At 42.6% G+C, this 20409-nt stretch overlaps 1 protein-coding gene across 1 annotated transcript; it reads right to left on the reverse strand.

Moving 5' to 3' along the window:
• Positions 1 to 37: 37 nt before the first annotated feature.
• On the reverse strand, positions 38 to 20085 carry LOC121543685 (aldo-keto reductase family 1 member B1-like). The gene is made up of 10 exons (XM_041853789.2): positions 19919 to 20085; positions 5549 to 5716; positions 3594 to 3710; positions 3218 to 3295; positions 2835 to 2957; positions 2036 to 2142; positions 1669 to 1750; positions 1466 to 1549; positions 1292 to 1374; positions 38 to 1042 (listed from the first exon to the last, which is right to left on the reverse strand). The coding sequence occupies exons 1-10, from the start codon at positions 19982 to 19984 to the stop codon at positions 1000 to 1002; spliced, it is 951 nt and encodes a 316-aa protein (XP_041709723.1). The 5' UTR covers positions 19985 to 20085; the 3' UTR covers positions 38 to 999.
• Positions 20086 to 20409: the final 324 nt, after the last annotated feature.

Below are 20409 nucleotides of genomic sequence, written 5' to 3' on the forward strand. Positions count from 1 at the left end.
CTTATCTGCATGTATAATATTATATAAGCACACAAAATGACTGAAGCAAAGAAAGCTTTATATTAAAAAATAAAAACAGTTCACAAAAGGGAAATGGGAATTTCACAACAGTTTCAACACACAAGTCAAAGTCAATGAGTATAAGTGCTTTATCATCCTGTAAGGCAAGGAGTGTGGATGACTCATTCTAGGCCAAAGGGCTCATATGACTAGGCATTTGAGGGAAGGCGTGTTCAACATAATATCTTCATGCACACAGGACAATGTACTATCAGGATAAGCTACGTCTATACTATTTCTATATGCCAATTTTCCACTCTTTGGCTGTTTTTATCCCTGAAACAAAACCAGATGGATTTAAATGAAATATCTCACAGTTGATATGTAATACTGTACATCATTACTACAGTAAAACCAGGTATGACATACCAAGCTCCTATGGTAGAACTATGAATTATTGTGGTTAACATTGATTCTTTAAAGTCATATGGTTATTATATGGCCTGTAAATGTGGAGGCTCATTGATAAACGCTTGTGAGAGACCATTAGAGACTCAAATCCAAAGAGACACAAACAGAGTCATGTGAGAAGCCACAAAAACCCTATTGTGCGTTAGCAAATCCAAGGCTCCAGATTTCCACCCAAACCAGTAACCAAACTCACAAGCTTTTTTTACACTTCACTAATATCGATCTTATGTCAAATGATGTTTCCATGATTGTTGAAAAAGAATGACCATTGTGTATTAAGCTATGGTAGAAGGCAATAATATAGGTCAGAGTGTATATCTCATGAGAAATACAATACTGCAACTGCATTGTGCAACACACAGATACTAAATCACAGTCTGTAATTGCTAGAAACTAGCTCAAGGACGGCTATTTATGCACATTGTCTTAAAGGGAGAAATAAGAATGAATCTAAACGAGAACAGAGCGAGAGCAGACATCTCAAGCAAGCCACAGCACCAGATGTAATTTTGTGAATCCACTGTTTCCTTAAAATTCAGCATTGAAGGGGTAGTCCTTGTGCTTCATGCTCCTGGGTGACAAAGGAAAAACAAAATGAACAGTTGTTCACATGTTCAGAAATCAAATAAATATGTATTATATTTGCATTCAAAGAAAAGTAACACTATAATAAACATAGCTGTCATCATCACATTAAAATGATGATTTGACTGAAATTTAGGTGAACCTCATAATACTTGTTAAACAGTTTGAGCCTCTGCAGAGAGTGTGTATACAGTAAAATACAGTACATGGGTCAAAATAAACCACGTAGTCTCACCCTGTCATTGGGCAGACTCTCCAGTCCCTGTTGAAGCCCAGAATGGTCTTCATTTCCTCGTCGCTCAACACAAAGTCAAACACCTGCATGGTTCAAAAAGATACAATTACCCCAAACCCACAGGTGTGAACTAAATCAGATGACACACCTCTTCAAATTTATGGGGGATAATACCTTGAAATTCTCCTGGATACGTGTGGGGGTGATAGACTTGGGAATCACAATCGTGTTCCGTTGGATATGGAAGCGGATCAGGACCTGAAGTGAGGATGACAGAGAGAGAAAAGCGGACATGTAAATGTGATCACAGGTTAAAGAAAATATCAGTATGGTTCGGGTTGGCTCTATAATGTGAAAAGAGTATTAGAGTACTGTACCTGGGCAGAGGTCTTCTTGTGCTTCTCAGCGATGGCCTTGATGTTGGGATCCTCCAGCAGAGAAGGGTCCTCTGGTTTGGCCCTGTTATTGACACACAGTGTTACAATCTTTTCACAGGGAGAACTGTAAATGGCTGTGTATGTTCATAATTAATGTACAGGTGAATGTACACTGAGTATACCAAACATTAGGAACACCTTCCTAATATTGAGTTGCAATATTGGATTTAACAAGTGACATCAATAAGGGATCATAGCCTTCACCTGGATTCACCTGGTCAGTCTGCCATGGAAAGAGCAGGTGTCTTAATGTTTTGTATACTCAGTGTATATCTTTTAGGTATTATTAGTTCAAGTATGTACTCACCATGGTCTGTCTGGGGACCCCAGGGGGCTGTAGGCTGTCACAGAGATGCCCTTAGAGTGACAGTAGTTGATCAACTGCTCCTGGTTCAGATACGGGTGGCATTCAACCTGACAGTAGAAATCGTTTGTGAGGTTATTCACTTCACATACAGTTCTTATTACAACACATGGGATGTACTGTAGTATCAGAGAATTAGTGGGGTGGTATTTTATGTTGCTAAACATACAGAATTTAATTATATGGTGGATTTTAATTAATTAATTGTGTATTACTGTTAAATAAGCACCATAAAGTTATGCAGTTTATTCGGGAGGCCTGGGAAGCTGTTCAGTATGGTGACAATAGAAAGCACAAGAGGGTGTGTCCACTCAAATAATCAGATTGATATGTCCCGTTAATCAGGATGTCTATTGGGATAGATGTGCCTGGAAAACAGCAGGAATATAAGGTCACCAAAGCATTGCTGCCTTGCCTCAGGGAAAGAGGCTGACTATAAGGCACTAAACTGGCCTTTATCTGACCAAGCTGTCACTGTGAATAAGACAATGGGGCAGGGATATTGACAATGAGGCCTCTGCCCTTTGAGGGAGGGTTTAAAACAAGCGTTGGGTGCTCAGTGTTCTGAAAAGTCTGAGAATCACACAATGCTGATCCTATATTCTTATGTGATGTTAATTGTATCTTGTATCCCTCAACGTTCTTCTAAATTAATGTATTGTGTTGATCCCAGGCTTGTGAGCTTTTTGAGTGACTATCACTATTAGTAAACACTCATTCAGTAATGAAGGAAAGTAAGTACCTGGTTGTTGGCAGGTTTATACTTGAGGCCTGGCTTGTTCAGGATGGATTCAATCTGGTCTTTGTTAAAGTTGGAGACACCGATAGCCTTGACCAGACCAGCATCCACCAGCTCCTCCATACCCTAGTATACAGGACAACATCAGATTAGACACAAGTCAATATGGCATAACCAAAGTGTGATAGATTACAATAAACTCAGGGTTGTATTAATTAGGGCACACAACAGAAAACAAAAGTGAGTGGTTCTTATTGGACCAGGTAGTCCCTGTTTCAGTCCGTTTGCTGTCTAATGAATATAATCCAGTTTAAGTGATTCAATTGAAGAGAACTATACAGTGTCCTATAGTGTCTTAGAGGATGCGTCCTCTCTCACTGACTCACCTCCCATGTCTCCAGGAATTTGGACCCATCATCGATATTATTTCCATTGCTGTCCGTAGGGAAGAGGGCTTCTCCAGGCTGTGCAACAACAATAGTAGTTAAACAATTATAAAAGTCATAAGACACTCCTTTTACAACACAATAAACCTGGGGTATTCAAATCTGGATCTTGAAGCCAGTTCTACTGCTGATTTTGATTCTTACTCTCTTATCAGGGACTGATTTAGACCTGGGACATTATCAGGTAGAACAGAAAACCAGCAGCACGCCATACCTCCAGGTTTGGATTTGAATACCCCTGCCATAAACCAATGATGTAGCTTTTTTGCTCAAGTTGGCTCCAAGTGAGATAGTGTTACAATGGTATTAGTCTCACCTGAAAGCCCATGGGCCAGTGTATCAGATAAAGATCCAGGTAGTCTAGTTTGAGATCACTTAGAGTCTTCAGACAGCCTTCTTTCACCATAGACTTCCCATGAAATGTGCACCACAGCTGAAAAGAGAAGAAGCTTGACTTGCGTACAGTGAGGGAAACAAGTATTTGATCCCCTGCTGATTTTGTACGTTTGCCCACTGACAAAGACATGATCAGTCTATAATTTTAATGGTATGTTTATTTGAACATTGAGAGACAGAATAACAACAACAAAAATCCAGAAAAACGCATGTCAAAAATGTTATAAATTGATTTGCATTTTAATGAGGGAAATAAGTATTTGACCCCTCTGCAAAACATGACTTAGTACTTGGTGGCAAAACCCTTTTTGGCAATCACAGAGGTCAGACGTTTCTTGTAGTTGGCCACCAGGTTTGCACACATCTCAGGAGGGATTTTGTCCCACTTCTCTTTGCAGAGCTTCTCCAAGTCATTACGGTTTCGAGGCTGACGTTTGGCAACTTGAACCTTCAGCTCCCTCCACAGATGTTGTATGGGATTAAGGTCTGGAGACTGGCTAGGCCACTCCAGGACCTTAATGTGCTTCTTCTTGAGCCACTCCTTTGTTGCCTTGGCCGTGTGTTTTGGGTCATTGTCATGCTGGAATACCCATCCACAACCCATTTGCAATGCCCTCGCTGAGGGAAGGAGGTTCTCACCCAAGATTTGACGGTACATTGCCCCGTACATCGTCCCTTTGATGCGGTGAAGTTGTCCTGTCCCCTTAGCAGAAAAACAGCCCTAAAGCATAATGTTTCCACCTCCATGTTTGACGGTGGGGATAGTGTTCTTGGGGTCATAGGCAGCATTCCACCTCCTCCAAACACGGCGAGTTGAGTTGATGGCAAAGAGCTCGATTTTGGTCTCATCTGACAACAACACTTTCACCCAGTTCTCCTCTGAATCATTCAGATGTTCATTGGCAAACTTCAGACGGCCCTGTATATGTGCTTTCTTGAGCAGGAGGACCTTGCGGGCGCTGCAGGATTTCAGTCCTTCACGGCGTAGTGTGTTACCAATTGTTTTCTTGGTGACTATGGTCCCAGCTGCCTTGAGATCATTGACAAGGTCCTCCCATGTAGTTCTGGGCTGATTCCTCACCATTCTCATGAGCATTGCAACTCCACGAGGTGAGATCTTGCATGGAGCCCAAGGCCGAGGGAGATTGACAGTTATTTTGTGTTTCTTCCATTTGCGAATAATCGCACCAACTGTTGTCACGTTCTTACCAAGCTGCTTGGCGATGGTCTTGTAGCCCATTCCAGCCTTGTGTAGGTCTACAATCTTGTCCCTGACATCCTTGGAGAGCTCTTTGGTCTTGGCCATGGTGGAGAGTTTGGAATCTGATTGATTGATTGCTTCTGTGGACAGGTGTCTTTTATACAGGTAGCAAACTGAGATTAGGAGCACTCCCTTTAAGAGTGTGCTCCTAATCTCAGCTCGTTACCTGCATAAAAGACACCTGGGAGACAGAAATCTTTCTGATGGAGAGGGGGTCAAATACTTATTTCCCTCATTGAAATGCAAATCAATTTATAACATTTTTGACGTGTTTTTCTAGATTTTTTTGTTGTTATTCTGTCTCTCACTGTTCAAATAAACCTACCATTAAAATTATAGACTGATCATGTCTTCGTCAGTGGGCAAACGTACAAAATCAGCAGGGGATCAAATACTTTTTTCCCCTCACTGTAACTACCACCCAATTTCCTCAATTAAATCTAAACCACAAATTCACTAGCCAAGATTTGATCATTTCAATCATATAGCTTTGATATCAAGTTGTTTATTTTAAGTAGCATATTAAAGAGTGGTTCAACTTCTCACTGCAATGTCAGTGGTACAAACTTGAGACCACAGAAAACTGTCTTGCAGACAGTGACATTGTATCTCACCTTACTGACCACGAACAGCTCCTTTCTCTTCACCACCCCCTCCTTGACCATGGCATGAATGCCCTCTCCCACCTCTGTCTCGTTCTGGTAGATGAAGGCCCCATCGATGTGCCTGTAGCCTGCAGCTATGGCCGTTTTCACCGCATCAGTTACTTTACCTGGAGGGGACTGGTACAGAGGAGGGAGAGGGAAACAGAATGATTCATTCTTTCAAATGATTCAACTACAACATTATTAAGATCTTCAGTAGCCAATCGGCGGTTGAAGGTGTGCTTAGGATGCTAAAGGTGTCTTACGGTACGGGGGTGGTATGATAGTATCAGGGACAACAGACCCTTCTGGGATGGGGGAGGCTTTCCCAGGAGGGATATTGGAAAGACAATTGGAGGTCTACTTAGAGTCAGTTGCAGCTACAGTATGTTTAGCAGTGAATATATTATGGCATTGATTCTGGTAGTATTAGTAAGTACGGATAAATTCAGGGTGTCAAGCAGCGTGATTATCATGGTACTTTTTGGTAGTAAGTTTACAGGCATATATTATGGTAAGTATAATTGAAATGTGTATCTCATTATGGTAAGTGGTGAAATAAGTATAGCTAGCTGTAATTGTAATGGCTTAGCAGATAAAAAAAAAAAAAACTATCAGTCTTTACCTGGCTAAAAGAGAAGGAATATAATATATATTGTTTACAGGAAACTCATTCTACAACTACAGATGAGGTTGTGTGGAAAAAGGACAGGGAGGAAGAAATATTTCTGTCATGGGCAAATAAACTCAAAAGGGGTGATGATATTAATTAACAATCATTTTGATCCGAATGTGCACTGTCCAAACAGATCTGCAAGGAAGGTGGATCCTTTTAAATATGCTATTGGACGATAAACAGATCTGGCTCATTAATCTATACGGTCCAATTAATGATGATCTATACTTCTTCGAAAATATTTATAACAATCTATCGATCCTATTATTATGGTGGGAGATAACACAGTTTTAAGTACTTCAATGGACCGTAAAGGAAATCACACAAAAAACGATCACCCTAATGCACTTAAGGAGACCATGACTATCATGTACACATTAGAACTAGTGGATATATGGAGGCTTAAAAACCCTGACCTAGTGAGATTTACATGGAGGCTTAATCAATCTAGTCGTCTTACTACTTTCTTGTGTCCTTCTCGCTGGTACCAACGGTTTAAAAAGTGTTGATAGGAGACAGAATGCAATCGGACCATCATCTTACTGGCATCCACATAACTCTTACCGAATGTCCACGTGAGCGGGGGGTGGGGGGTGGGGGGGATATTGGGAGTCTAATCAAAGCCTACTGGATGACAAGCTGTTTTTAACCAAGACAGAATAATTTATAACTGACTTTTTCCTGCATAACATTGGTATAGTAGATCACCTTATTGTATGGGATACTTTCATATGTGTCTTCAGAACAATCAAGGGGAATATAAACTGAGTATACTAAACATTAAGAACACCTTCCTAATATTGAGTTACACCTCAGAACAGCCTCAAGTCGTCTGGGATGGACTCTACAATGTGTCGAAAGCGTTCCACAGGGATGCTGGCACATGTTGACTCCAATGCTTCCCACAGTTGTGTCAAGTTGGCTGAACCATTCTTGATACACACGGGAAACTGTTGAGCGTGAAAAACCCAGCACACATACACAATCCATGTCTCAATTGTCTCAAGGCTTAAAAATCATTATTTAAACTGTCTCCTTCCCTTCATCTGCACTGACTGAAGTGGATTTAACAAGTGACAAGTGTGTAAGGGATGATAGCTTTCACCTGGATTCACCTGGTCAGTCTATGTCATGGAAAGAGCTGGTGTTCTTAATGTTTTGTACACTCAGTGTATTACAAAAATAAAGAATGGATAGAAAATTGTAAAAAAAATACACCAAATTATTTTAGAATTTTCAACATAGAAATGCTACCAAAAAGAATTTACAGAAACTCGTTACAAATGAAGGAGTCATCCATTATTCACCGATTTATATTTTGAAAGAGGAAGCAAAATATTTTAAGCATATATTTTTGCATTTTCAGTCTCCTCCATCTCCACTGAATGATGTTAACTGTAATGATTTTTTTCCTAATAATAATGTAAAATTAACAACCTTACAGAAAGACTTGTGTGAAGGCCAAATTAAAGAGGAGGAACTTCTTGATGCAATTAATTCCTTTCAGTCCGGAAAAACTCCAGGCCTGATAGCACAATTCAATTTTGTGATGCAAAAATCCTAGCAAAATGCATAGGGTATAGAATAAAAAAGGTTTTATCGGATATTATTCATCCTGATCAGACAGGTTTTTTACATGGACGATACACTGGAGATAATATAAGACAATTACTTGAAACAATAGAACACTATGAAACATCAAAGAAACCAGGCCTGGTCTTCATAGCATAGAATCTCTTATACAAATGGGTAAAAGTTATGTATAGTAAGCCCAAGTGTAAAATAGTAAATAATGGTTACTTCTCGAAGTATTGAACTGTCAAGAGGAGTTAAACAAGGTTGTCCATTGTCTCCATATCTATTTGTTATGTCCGTTGAAATGTTAGCTATTAAAATCAGATCCAACAATAATATCAAGGGGTTAAAAATGCAGATGACTCACGTTCTCTTACACTACCAGTCAAAAGTTTTAGAACAAATCAAATCAAATCAAATTTTATTGGTCACATGCGCCGAATACAACAGGTGCAGACATTACAGTGAAATGCTTACTTACAGCCCTTAACCAACAGTGCATTTATTTTAAACAAAAAAAGTAAGAATAAAACAACAACAAAAAAGTGTTGAGAAAAAAAGAGCAGAAGTAAAAATAAAGTGACAGTAGGGAGGCTATATATACAATAGAATAAAGTGACAGTAGGGAGGCTATATATACAGGGGGGTACCGTTGCATAGTCAATGTGCGGGGGCACCGACTAGTTGAGGTAGTTGAGGTAATATGTACATGTGGGTAGAGTTAAAGTGACTATGCATAAATACTTAACAGAGTAGCAGCAGCGTAAAAAGTATGGGGTGGGGGGGCAGTGCAAATAGTCCGGGTAGCCATGATTAGCTGTTCAGGAGTCTTATGGCTTGGGGGTAGAAGCTGTTGAGAAGTCTTTTGGACCTAGACTTGGCACTCCGGTACCGCTTGCCGTGCGGTAGCAGAGAGAACAGTCTATGACTAGGGTGACTGGAGTCTTTGACAATTTTGAGGGCCTTCCTCTGACACCGCCTGGTATAGAGGTCCTGGATGGCAGGGAGCTTTGCCCCTGTGATGTACTGGGCCGTACGCACTACCCTCTGTAGTGCCTTGCGGTCAGAGGCCAAGCAGTTGCCATACCAGGCGGTGATGCAACCAGTCAGGATGCTCTCGATGGTGCAGCTGTAGAATTTTTTTGAGGATCTGAGGACCCATGCCAAATCTTTTTAGTCTCCTGAGGGGGAATAGGCTTTGTCGTGCCCTCTTCACGACTGTCTTGGTGTGTTTGGACCATGATAGTTCGTTGGTGATGTGGACACCAAGGAACTTGAAGCTCTCAACCTGTTCCACTACAGCCCCGTCGATGAGAATGGGGGCGTGCTCAGTCCTCTTTTTTTTCCTGTAGTCCACAATCATCTCCTTTGTCTTGGTCACGTTGAGGGAGAGGTTGTTGTCCTGGCACCACACGGCCAGATCTCTGACCTCCTCCCTATAGGCTGTCTCATCGTTGTCGGTGATCAGGCCTACCACTGTTGTGTCGTCGGCAAACTTAATGATGGTGTTGGAGTCGTGCCTGGCCATGCAGTCATGGGTGAACAGAGAGTACAGGAGGGGACTGAGCACGCACCCCTGAGGGGCCCCGTGTTGAGGATCAGTGTGGCAGATGTGTTGTTACCTACCCTTACCACCTGGGGGCGGCCCGTCAGGAAGTCCAGGATCCAGTTGCAGAGGGAGGTGTTTAGTCCCAGGATCCGGCAAACTTAATGATGGTGTTGGAGTCGTGCCTGGCCATGCAGTCATGGGTGAACAGAGAGTACAGGAGGGGACTGAGCACGCACCCCTGAGGGGCCCCCGTGTTGAGGATCAGTGTGGCAGATGTGTTGTTACCTACCCTTACCACCTGGGGGCGGCCCGTCAGGAAGTCCAGGATCCAGTTGCAGAGGGAGGTGTTTAGTCCCAGGATCCTTAGCTTAGTGATGAACACCTACTCATTCAAGGGTTTACCTTTATTTTTACTATTTTCTACATTGTACAATAATAGTGAAGACATCTAAACTATGAAATAACACATATGGTATCATGTAGTAACCAAAAAAGTGTTAAACAAATCAAAATACCGTATTTTCCGCACTATAAGGCGCACCGGAGTATAAGCCGCAGCAGCTAAATTGAATGATATTGAATGATGTGTACATATATAAGCCGCACTGGACTATAAGCCGCAGGTGTTTTAATGTTTAATTACCATATGTAAGGGTTCGTGCACAGAGGGGATTGTCGGGAAAGAGACAAACTGTCTCGCTCTCGTAATTTCTGTCTGTCTTGCTCTCGTTCTGTCTCTCGTACCACTCTCGGTTCCACTTTTACTTTTGCGCGCTACCTGTCTCACTCTTTTCCGGCCTCCAGCTTTTCCTGCTGGAGCCCGCCGCTTAAAGGTGGGGGGCGCGGACCGGTCATAGAGCCCATAGAGTTAAAGTTGGTGGACTGTAACCTGTAAAATCCATAGATTTAGGAGGTCTTCTAGTGGCCGTTAGCTGTAAAAATCCATAGATTAGCCGCACCGTTATATAAGCCGCAGGGTCGAAAAATGGGGAAAAAGGCGCGGCTTATAGTCCGAAAATTACGGTATATGTTATATTTGAGATTCTTCAAATAGCCACCCTTTGCCTTCATGACAACTTTGAACACTCATGGCATTCTCTCAACCAGCTTCATGAGGTAGTCACCTGGAATGTATTTCAATTAACAGGTGTGCCTTCTTAAAAGTTAATTTGTTTGAGCCAATCAGTTGTGTTGTGACAAGGTGGGGGGGGGTATACAGAAGATAGCCCTATTTGGTAAAAGACCAAGTCCATATTATGGCAAGAACAGCTCAAATAAGCAAAGAGAAACAACAGTCCATCATTACTTTAAGACATGAAGGTCAGTCAATACGGAACATTTCAAGAACATTGAAAGTTTATTCAAGTGTAGTCGCAAAAACCATCAAGCGCTATGATGAAACTGGCTCTGATGATCAGAAATTGCAGCCCAAATAAATGCTTCACAGAGTTCAAGTCACAGACACATTTCAACAGCAACTGATCAGAAGAGACTGTGTGAATCAGGCCTTCATAATAATAATAATATGCCATTTAGCAGACACTTTTATCCAAAGCGACTTACAGTCATGCGTGCATACATTTATTTATTTGTTTTGTGTATGGGTGGTCCCGGGGATCAAACCCACTACCTTGGCGTTACAAGCGCCGTGCTCTACCAGCTGAGCTACAGAGGACCACAATTCATGGTCGAATTGCTGCAAAGAAACCACTACTAAAGGACACCAATAATAAGAAGAGACTTGCTTGGGCCAAGAAACACAAGCAATGGACATTAGACCGGTGGAAATGTGTCCTTTGGTCTGGAGTCCAAATTTGAGATTTTTGGTTCCAACTGCCGTGTCTTTATGAGACGCGGTGTGGGTGAACGGATTGTATTTTTATTTTATTTTACCTTTATTTAACTATGCAAGTCAGTTAAGAACAAATTCTTATTTACAATGACGGCCTACACCGGCCAAACCCGGACGACGCTGGGCCAATTGTGCGCCGTCCTATGGGACTCCCAATCACGGCCGGTTGTGATACAGCCTGGAATCGAACCAGAGGGTCTGTAGTGACGCCTCAAGCACTGAGATGCAGTGCCTTAGACCACTGCGCCACGCGGGATGATCTCCGCATGTGTATTTCCCACCATAAAGCATGGAGGAGGTGGTGTTATGGTGTGGGGGTGCTTTGCTGGTCACACTATGTGATTTATTTAGAATTCAAGGCACACTTAATCAGCATGGCTACCACAGCATTCTGCAGCGATACGCCATCCCATCTGGTTTGGGCTTAGTGGGACTATCATTTGTTTTTCAACAGGATAATGACCCAACACACCTCCAGGTTGTGTAAGGACTATTTTACCAAGAAGGAGAGTGATGGAGTGCTGCATTAGATGACCTGGCCTCGACAATCCCCCGACCTCAACCCAATTGAGATGGTTTGGGATGAGTCGGACGGCAGAGTGAAGGAAAAGCAGCCAAAAGTGCTCAGTATATGTGGGAACTCCTTCAAGACGGTTGGAAAAGCATTCCAGGTGAAGCTGGTTGAGAGAATGCCAAGAGTGTGCAAAGCTGTCATCAAGGCAAAGGGTGGCTATTTGAAGAATCTCAAATATAAAATCTATTTTGATTTGTTTAACACTTTTTTTGGTTACTACATTATTCCATGTGTGTTATTTCATTGTTTTGATGTCTTCACTATTGTTCTACAATGTAGAAAATAGTAAAAAATTAAGAAAAACCCTGGAATGAGTAGGTGTGTCCAAACTTTTGACTGGTACTGTGTGTGTGTGTGTGTATATATACACTGCTCAAAAAAATAAAGGGAACACTTAAACAACACAATGTAACTCCAAGTCAATCACACTTCTGTGAAATCAAACTGTCCACTTAGGAAGCAACACTGATTGACAATAAATGTCACATGCTGTTGTGCAAATGGAATAGACAACAGGTGGAAATTATAGGCAATTAGCAAGACACCCCCAATAAAGGACTGGTTTTGCAGCTGGTGACCACAGACCACTTCTCAGTTCCTATGCTTCCTGGCTGATGTTTTGGTCACTTTTGAATGCTGGTGGTGCTTTCACTCTAGTGGTAGCATGAGACGGAATCTACAACCCACACAAGTGGCTCAGGTAGTGCAGCACATCCAGGATGGCACATCAATGCGAGCTGTGGCAAGAAGGTTTGCTGTGTCTGTCAGCGTAGTGTCCAGAGCATGGAGGCGCTACCAGGAGACAGGCCAGTACATCAGGAGACGTGGAGGAGGCCGTAGGAGGGCAACAACCCAGCAGCAGGACTGCTACCTCCGCCTTTGTGCAAGGAGGAGCAGGAGGAGCACTGCCAGAGTCCTGCAAAATGACCTCCAGCAGGCCACAAATGTGCATGTGTCTGCTCAAACGGTCAGAAACAGACTCCATGAGGGTGGTATGAGGGCCCGACGTCCACAGGTGGGGGTTGTGCTTACAGCCCAACACCGTGCAGGACGTTTGGCATTTGCCAGAGAACACCAAGATTGGCAAATTTGCCACTGGCGCCCTGTGCTCTTCACAGATGAAAGCAGGTTCACACTGAGCACGTGACAGATGTGACAGAGTCTGGAGACGCCTTGGAGAACGTTCTGCTGCCTGCAACATCCTCCAGCATGACCAGTTTGGCGGTGGGTCAGTCATGGTGTGGGGTGGCATTTCTTTGGGGGGCCGCACAGCCCTCCATGTGCTCGCCAGAGGTAGCCTGACCGCCATTAGGTACCGAGATGAGATCCTCAGACCCCTTGTGAGACCATATGCTGGTGCGGTTGGCCCTGGGTTCCTCCTAAAGCAAGACAATGCTAGACCTCATGTGGCTGGAGTGTGTCAGCAGTTCCTGCAAGAGGAAGGCATTGATGCTATGGACTGGCCCGCCCGTTCCCCAGGCCTGAATCCAATTGAGTACATCTGGGACATCATGTCTCGCTCCATCCACCAACGCCACATTGCACCACAGACTGTCCAGGAGTTGGTGGATGCTTTAGTCCAGGTCTGGGAGGAGATCCCTCAGGAGACCATCCGCCACCTCATCAGGAGCATGCCCAGGCGTTCTAGGGAGGTCATACAGGCACGTGGAGGCCACACACACTACTTAGCCTCATTTTGACTTGTTTTAACCCTTGTGCTTTGCTGGAAAAAAATGACATCCATTATGTTACGGGTCAAATTGACCCGCACAGTTTAAACACACTCAAGACAGTCAAAGAATTAAGTAAAAACAGAAACAACTTTATTTTGTCTTATCAGACATTTCAGAAAGAAGAAATACAATACTTTTTATTTTTTTTAAACAATATTTAAGAACTATTTGTTAAACATATTTCCTTTCTCACAAACAAGATTTTTCAGTTTCCCCAAGTAGGTTTTTTCCCCCCCTATTGGTCCATATTATCCCTTCAGTCTTTCTCTCTACATGTTGAACACAATGTGTGTGTGTGCTTTCTGCAGATGTATTTATTGCATTCTACACAAGTGGTGCTTGTTTTACTGTCTTGTCGAGGGGGCAGAGCTGGCATCTTTTCCGTTTCTTGCCACTGCCTGTATCCACTGGATCCATTTCTGGTTGATTGGAGGCATGTGTTGATGGTCCAGCTTGAATTTTCTGGACGGCAGATGCAGCTGCTGTCGACCGAGGAGGCCGGACTCTCCTCTGGATCTTGGGAGTGATGAGAGCTTTGCCGAGCTCCTCTAGGAAAAGCCGGCGTCGGTACAATTTGCCACCATTCCATTGCTGGTTGATTTCAGTCCACAGGACATAGGCATTGTAAGCAGACACATCCACAATGTTGTAGAAAATCACCAAAGGCCAGCGGGCAGTCATGCGCTGACAACTATATGTTGCTGTGACTTTATCCAAATTGTCAACTCCTCCTTTGGTGGAATTGTAGTCCAGTATTATTTGTGGCTTGATGTCCTCTCTTGCACTCAGCGATGCATCTTTGTGCATTGTGCTCATTACAAGAACATTCTTGTTCTTCTTTGGGCAGTATGAAACAACAGTTGCATTTTCAGAGAAAGCAAATTTAGAGGAATGCACAGTTCTGCCCTGCATTTTCAGAAGCTCACTGGGAAGTTCAGGTTTGTTTTTTCTGATTGTTCCAACCATGGTCAGCTTTCTCTTCTGTAGTTCAACACCAAGGCGGTAGGATGTGAAGAAGTTGTCACACGTGATGTTATGACCTTGCAGCCCTTCATTCATGTCCAGCACCACCCGCATCCCCTGGTTTTCTCAGGCACTCCGCCGGGTGGCTTCCCAGTGTAAACTTGCATATTCCATGCATAGCTTGATGTGGCATCACATGCTGCCCATATTTTGATGCCATATTTTGCAGGCTTGTTTGGCATATACTGTCTGAAGGGACAACGTCCTCTGAATGGAACAAGGCGTTCATCAACTGTAACATGAGGACTGGGATTGTACAGTAACGGTAGAATTTCCACCCATTTATCCCATACATCTCTGATTGCAGCTAGTTTGTCTCTTTCACGTCGACCCGGTCTGGTATCACGGTTATCAAAGCGAATCACCCGAGAAATTATGTGGAATTCTTGTAGAGACATTGTTGCCCGAAATATTGGCCTTCCATTCTCTTCATTCCACAGGCTGGCCGTTGCTTCTCCGTTTGACCGGTAGACTCCAGCTAATATGAGCAATCCAATGTATGCATGCAAGTCAATCCGATCCAGTGGCTTCCAGTTCTCTTGAAACACACGGCTCCCCTCCAAGTTGGTCATGTCCAGAACAATCTTCTCTATTGCTTGGGGTAAAAAGAGCTCAAAAGCTGATTGTATGTCATGGACTCGAGTGACAGCAAATCGTGTAGGTCCTGGAACCATTTTTATTACATTGGAAGCTGAGAGTCTACCTTGACCTCGTTGTGGTGACGGTGACCATTCAATATGACCATCTTTAGACTTCCATGTCTTCTCTTCTCTTGATGATGCTTGTTGCATGCTCTGTCTCTCATCTGATGTAGGGGATGGTACGGCAGACTCCTCCTCTGAATCCTCTTCAATGAAGACAAAATCTGGATCATCAACAGCATTGTCCTCTATCTCTGAAATATCCTCTGTCTCTGAAACCTCTTCTTCTTTTTCACTGTCACAGTCCAGAATTTGTGATAAGACTTCATTGATTGAAAATCTTTTGGAGCTCATTTTTGAGTGTCTGTGTCAGGGACCTGCTGCTCTCACACTGAGGAGAAGCTTGGGAAAGCCCTTTTTAACCCAAACACAATTCTAAAAGTGCAACCAGGACCAGTCAAAACAAAATACATCAAAGACACTTTTTTGTTTTGCACCTGTGCAAATATATATACACATGAAAGCCTCCGGGTCAAAATGACCCACAACATCATGTTTGTATACAAAATGTACACAGACATTCCACAACACATCAGTGTGTCCACATTTTGCAGTTAGGTTCATGACCCTAAATGAGGAAAAGTCATGTAATTTCATGGCGAAAAAGAGTGGTTAACTAGTATTTTAGACAACGCAAAAGTGGAAACGGGTCAAATTGACCCACAACATAACAGGAGGGTTAAGGACATTACATCAAAGTTGGATCAGCCTGTAGTGTGGTTTTCCACTTTAATTTTGAGGGGGACTCCAAATCCAGACCTCCATGGGTTGATACATATGATTTCCATTGATAATTTTTGTGTGATTTTGTTGTCAGCACATTCAACTATGTAAAGAAAAAAGTATTTAATAAGATTATTTCATTCATTCAGATCTAGGATGTGTTATTTGAGTGTTCCCTTTATTTTTTTGAGCAGTGTATATATATATATATATATATATATATATATATATACACACACACACACAGTGGGGGAAAAAGTATTTAGTCAGCCACCAATTGTGCAAGTTCTCCCACTTAAAAAGATGAGAGAGGCCTGTAATTTTCATCATAGGTACACGTCAACTATGACAGACAAATTGAGAGAAAAAAAATCCAGAAAATCACATTGTAGGATTTTTAATGAATTTATTTGCACATTATGGTAGAAAATAAGTATTTGGTCACCTACAAACAAGCAAGATTTCTGGCTCTCACAGACCTGTAACTTCTTCTTTAAGAGGCTCCTCTGTCCTCCACTCGTTACCTGTATTAATGGCACCTGTTTGAACTTGTTATCAGTATAAAAGACACCTGTCCACAACCTCAAACAGTCACACTCCAAACTCCACTATGGCCAAGACCAAAGAGCTGTCAAAGGACACCAGAAACAAAATTGTAGACCTGCACCAGGCTGGGAAGACTGAATCTGCAATAGGTAAGCAGCTTGGTTTGAAGAAATCAACTGTGAGAGCAATTATTAGGAAATGGAAGACATACAAGACCACTGATAATCTCCCTCGATCTGGGGCTCCACGCAAGATCTCACCCCGTGGGGTCAAAATGATCACAAGAACGGTGAGCAAAAATCCCAGAACCACACGGGGGGACCTAGTGAATGACCTGCAGAGAGCTGGGACCAAAGTAACAAAGCCTACCATCAGTAACACACTACGCCGCCAGGGACTCAAATCCTGCAGTGACAGACGTGTCCCCCTGCTTAAGCCAGTACATGTCCAGGCCCGTCTGAAGTTTGCTAGAGTGCATTTGGATGATCCAGAAGAGGATTGGGAGAATCTCATATGGTCAGATGAAACCAAAATAGAACTTTTTGGTAAAACTCAACTTGTCGTATTTGGAGGACAAAGAATGCTGAGTTGCATCCAAAGAACACCATACCTACTGTGAAGCATGGGGGTGGAAACATCATGCTTTGGGGCTGTTTTTCTGCAAAGGGACCAGGACGACTGATCCGTGTAAAGGAAAGAATGAATGGGGCCATGTATCGTGAGATTTTGAGTGAAAACCTCCTTCCATCTGCAAGGGCATTGAAGATGAAACGTGGCTGGGTCTTTCAGCATGACAATGATCCCAAACACACCGCCCGGGCAACGAAGGAGTGGCTTCGTAAGAAGCATTTCAAGGTCCTGGAGTGGCCTAGCCAGTCTCCAGATCTCAACCCCATAAAAAATATTTGGAGGGAGTTGAAAGTCCGTGTTGCCCAGCGACAGCCCCAAAACATCACTGCTCTAGAGGAGATCTGCATGGAGGAATAGGCCAAAATACCAGCAACAGTGTGTGAAAACCTTGTGAAGACTTACAGAAAACGTTTGACCTGTGTCATTGCCAACAAAGGTTATATAACAAAGTATTGAGAAACTTTTGTTATTGACCAAATACTTATTTTCCACCATAATTTGCAAATAAATTCATTAAAAATCCAACAATGTGATTTTCTGGATTTTTTTTCTTCTCATTTTGTCTGTCATAGTTGACGTGTACCTATGATGAAAATTACAGGCCTCATCTTTTTAAGTGGGAGAACTTGCACAATTGGTGGCTGACTAAATACTTTTCCCCCCAATTGGTGGCTGACTAAATACTTTTCCCCCACCACAGTGAGGGAAAAAAGTATTTGATCCCCTGCTGATTTTGTACGTTTGCCCACTGACAAAGACATGATCAGTCAATCATTTTAATGGTAGGTTTATTTGAACAGTGAGAGACAGAATAATAACAAAAAAATCCAGAAAAACGCATGTCAAAAATGTTATAAATTGATTTGCATTTTAATGAGGGAAATAAGTATTTGACCCCTCTGCAAAACATGACTTAGTACTTGGTGGCAAAACCCTTGTTGGCAATCACAGAGGTCAGACGTTTCTTGTAGTTGGCCACCAGGTTTGCACACATCTCAGGAGGGATTTTGTCCCACTCCTCTTTGCAGATCTTCTCCAAGTCATTACGGTTTCGAGGCTGACGTTTGGCAACTCGAACCTTCAGCTCCCTCCACAGATTTTCTATGGGATTAAGATCTGGACACTGGCTAGGCCACTCCAGGACCTTAATGTGCTTCTTCTTGAGCCACTCCTTTGTTGCCTTGGCCGTGTGTTTTGGGTCATTGTCATGCTGGAATACCCATCCACGACCCATTTGCAATGCCCTGGCTGAGGGAAGGAGGTTCTCATCCAAGATTTGACGGTACATGGCCCCGTCCATCGTCCCTTTGATGCGGTGAAGTTGTCCTGTCCCCTTAGCAGAAAAACACCCCCATGTTTGACGGTGGGGATGGTGTTCTTGGGGTCATAGGCAGCATTCCTCCTCCTCCAAACACGGCGAGTTGAGTTGATGGCAAAGAGCTCGATTTTGGTCTCATCTGACCACAACACTTTCACCCAGTTCTCCTCTGAATCATTCAGATGTTCATTGGCAAACTTCAGACAGGCCTGTATATGTGCTTTCTTGAGCAGGGGGACCTTGCGGGCGCTGCAGGATTTCAGTCCTTCACGGCGTAGTGTGTTACCAATTGTTTTCTTGGTGACTATGGTCCCAGCTGCCTTGAGATCATTGGACAAGATCCTCCCGTGTAGTTCTGGGCTGATTCCTCACCGTTCTCATGATCATTGCAACTCCACGAGGTGAGATCTTGCATGGAGCCCCAGGCCGAGGGAGATTGACAGTTCTTTTGTGTTTCTTCCATTTGCGAATAATCACACCAACTGTTGTCACCTTCTCACCAAGCTGCTTTACGATGGTCTTGTAACCCATTCCAGCCTTGTGTAGGTCTACAATCTTGTCCCTGACATCCTTGGAGAGCTCTTTGGTCTTGGCCATGGTGGAGAGTTTGGAATCTGATTGATTGATTGCTTCTGTGGACAGGTGTCTTTTATACAGGTAGCAAACTGAGATTAGTAGCACTCCCTTTAAGAGTGTGCTCCTAATCTCAGCTCGTTACCTGTATAAAAGACACCTGGGAGCCAGAAATCTTTCTGATTGAGAGGGGGTCAAATACTTATTTCCCCCATTAAAATGCAAATCAATTTATAACATTTTTGACATGTGTTTTTCTGGATTATTTGTTGTTATTCTGTCTCTCACTGTTCAAATAAACCTACCATTAAAATTATAGACTGATCATGTCTTTGTCAGTGGGCAAACGTACAAAATCAGCAGGGGATCAAATACTTTTTTCCCTCACTGTATATAAATAATGTATACCAGATGGGTTTAAGTACTATGTATCCAGATGTAATGTGTCAAGTAACTACATTTTGCTATGTAACTACTGTGTAAAAAAAAAAAAGGTGCCATGTATGTAAAATGTACAAGAAAAAGCTGTAAAAACAAAATCATTTTTGTCCTTCGAAGAGGGGATGGTGGATGGTCCAATAAAAATAAATAAATAATAATAATCAGTAGCCTTCGGTCCCTCCCTTGTGGATTCAAATGTATAGAGAGAGAAAAGTACTTGACAAGATATTATACTTACATTAATAACGGAAGAGAGAAAGCTACGTATTCATTTGTCATAAATGCATACCATTCTGTAATTTCCAAAGTAGCTAACTAGCTCAAAGACCAAGAACACAAAAAGTTGGAGCTAGCTAGCTAGTAGCATAGCTAGCTTTCTTGACAAACTACAAGTAAAGGGGATTACTTGCTAAATTTAGAACAAACCTTCCACGTCCCGAGACCGAGAATGGGCATGTCTGCACCGCTGTTCAATTTCATGGATGTTGCCATCGTCCTCTTTGTTGCAAAATATACCTTTAGATACTTTGTTGCAATTGCAGACGATGCTGGTCCAACCTCAAGTGCAGCGCACAGTGCAGACTACGAATGGTACAGCAGCCAACCCACACATCGATTGCTTATGTCTGGAATTCTATTTCGCTCAAAAGTAAACATCTTGGACAACAGTGCCACCTTCACTCTCTTTATTAATGATTTTACATTGGCGTCATACAGGCTACTTTGACATAAACCTGCAGATGGATATTAAATATTTCCAGAATACGAATGAGTTGTTTATAAAACAGAATCCTGAACCAAAACAGTTTATTAATAGCATTTTCACAAATTGCTATCAATTTGTTTCTGACACTTCATCAGAAATGTTTGCTTCACCTCAAGCACTATGTGTAACAAGCACTAGAGGGAGACATTAC

Source organism: Coregonus clupeaformis, unplaced genomic scaffold (genome assembly GCF_020615455.1).
Source record: "Coregonus clupeaformis isolate EN_2021a unplaced genomic scaffold, ASM2061545v1 scaf0234, whole genome shotgun sequence".
NCBI lineage: Eukaryota > Metazoa > Chordata > Actinopteri > Salmoniformes > Salmonidae > Coregonus > Coregonus clupeaformis.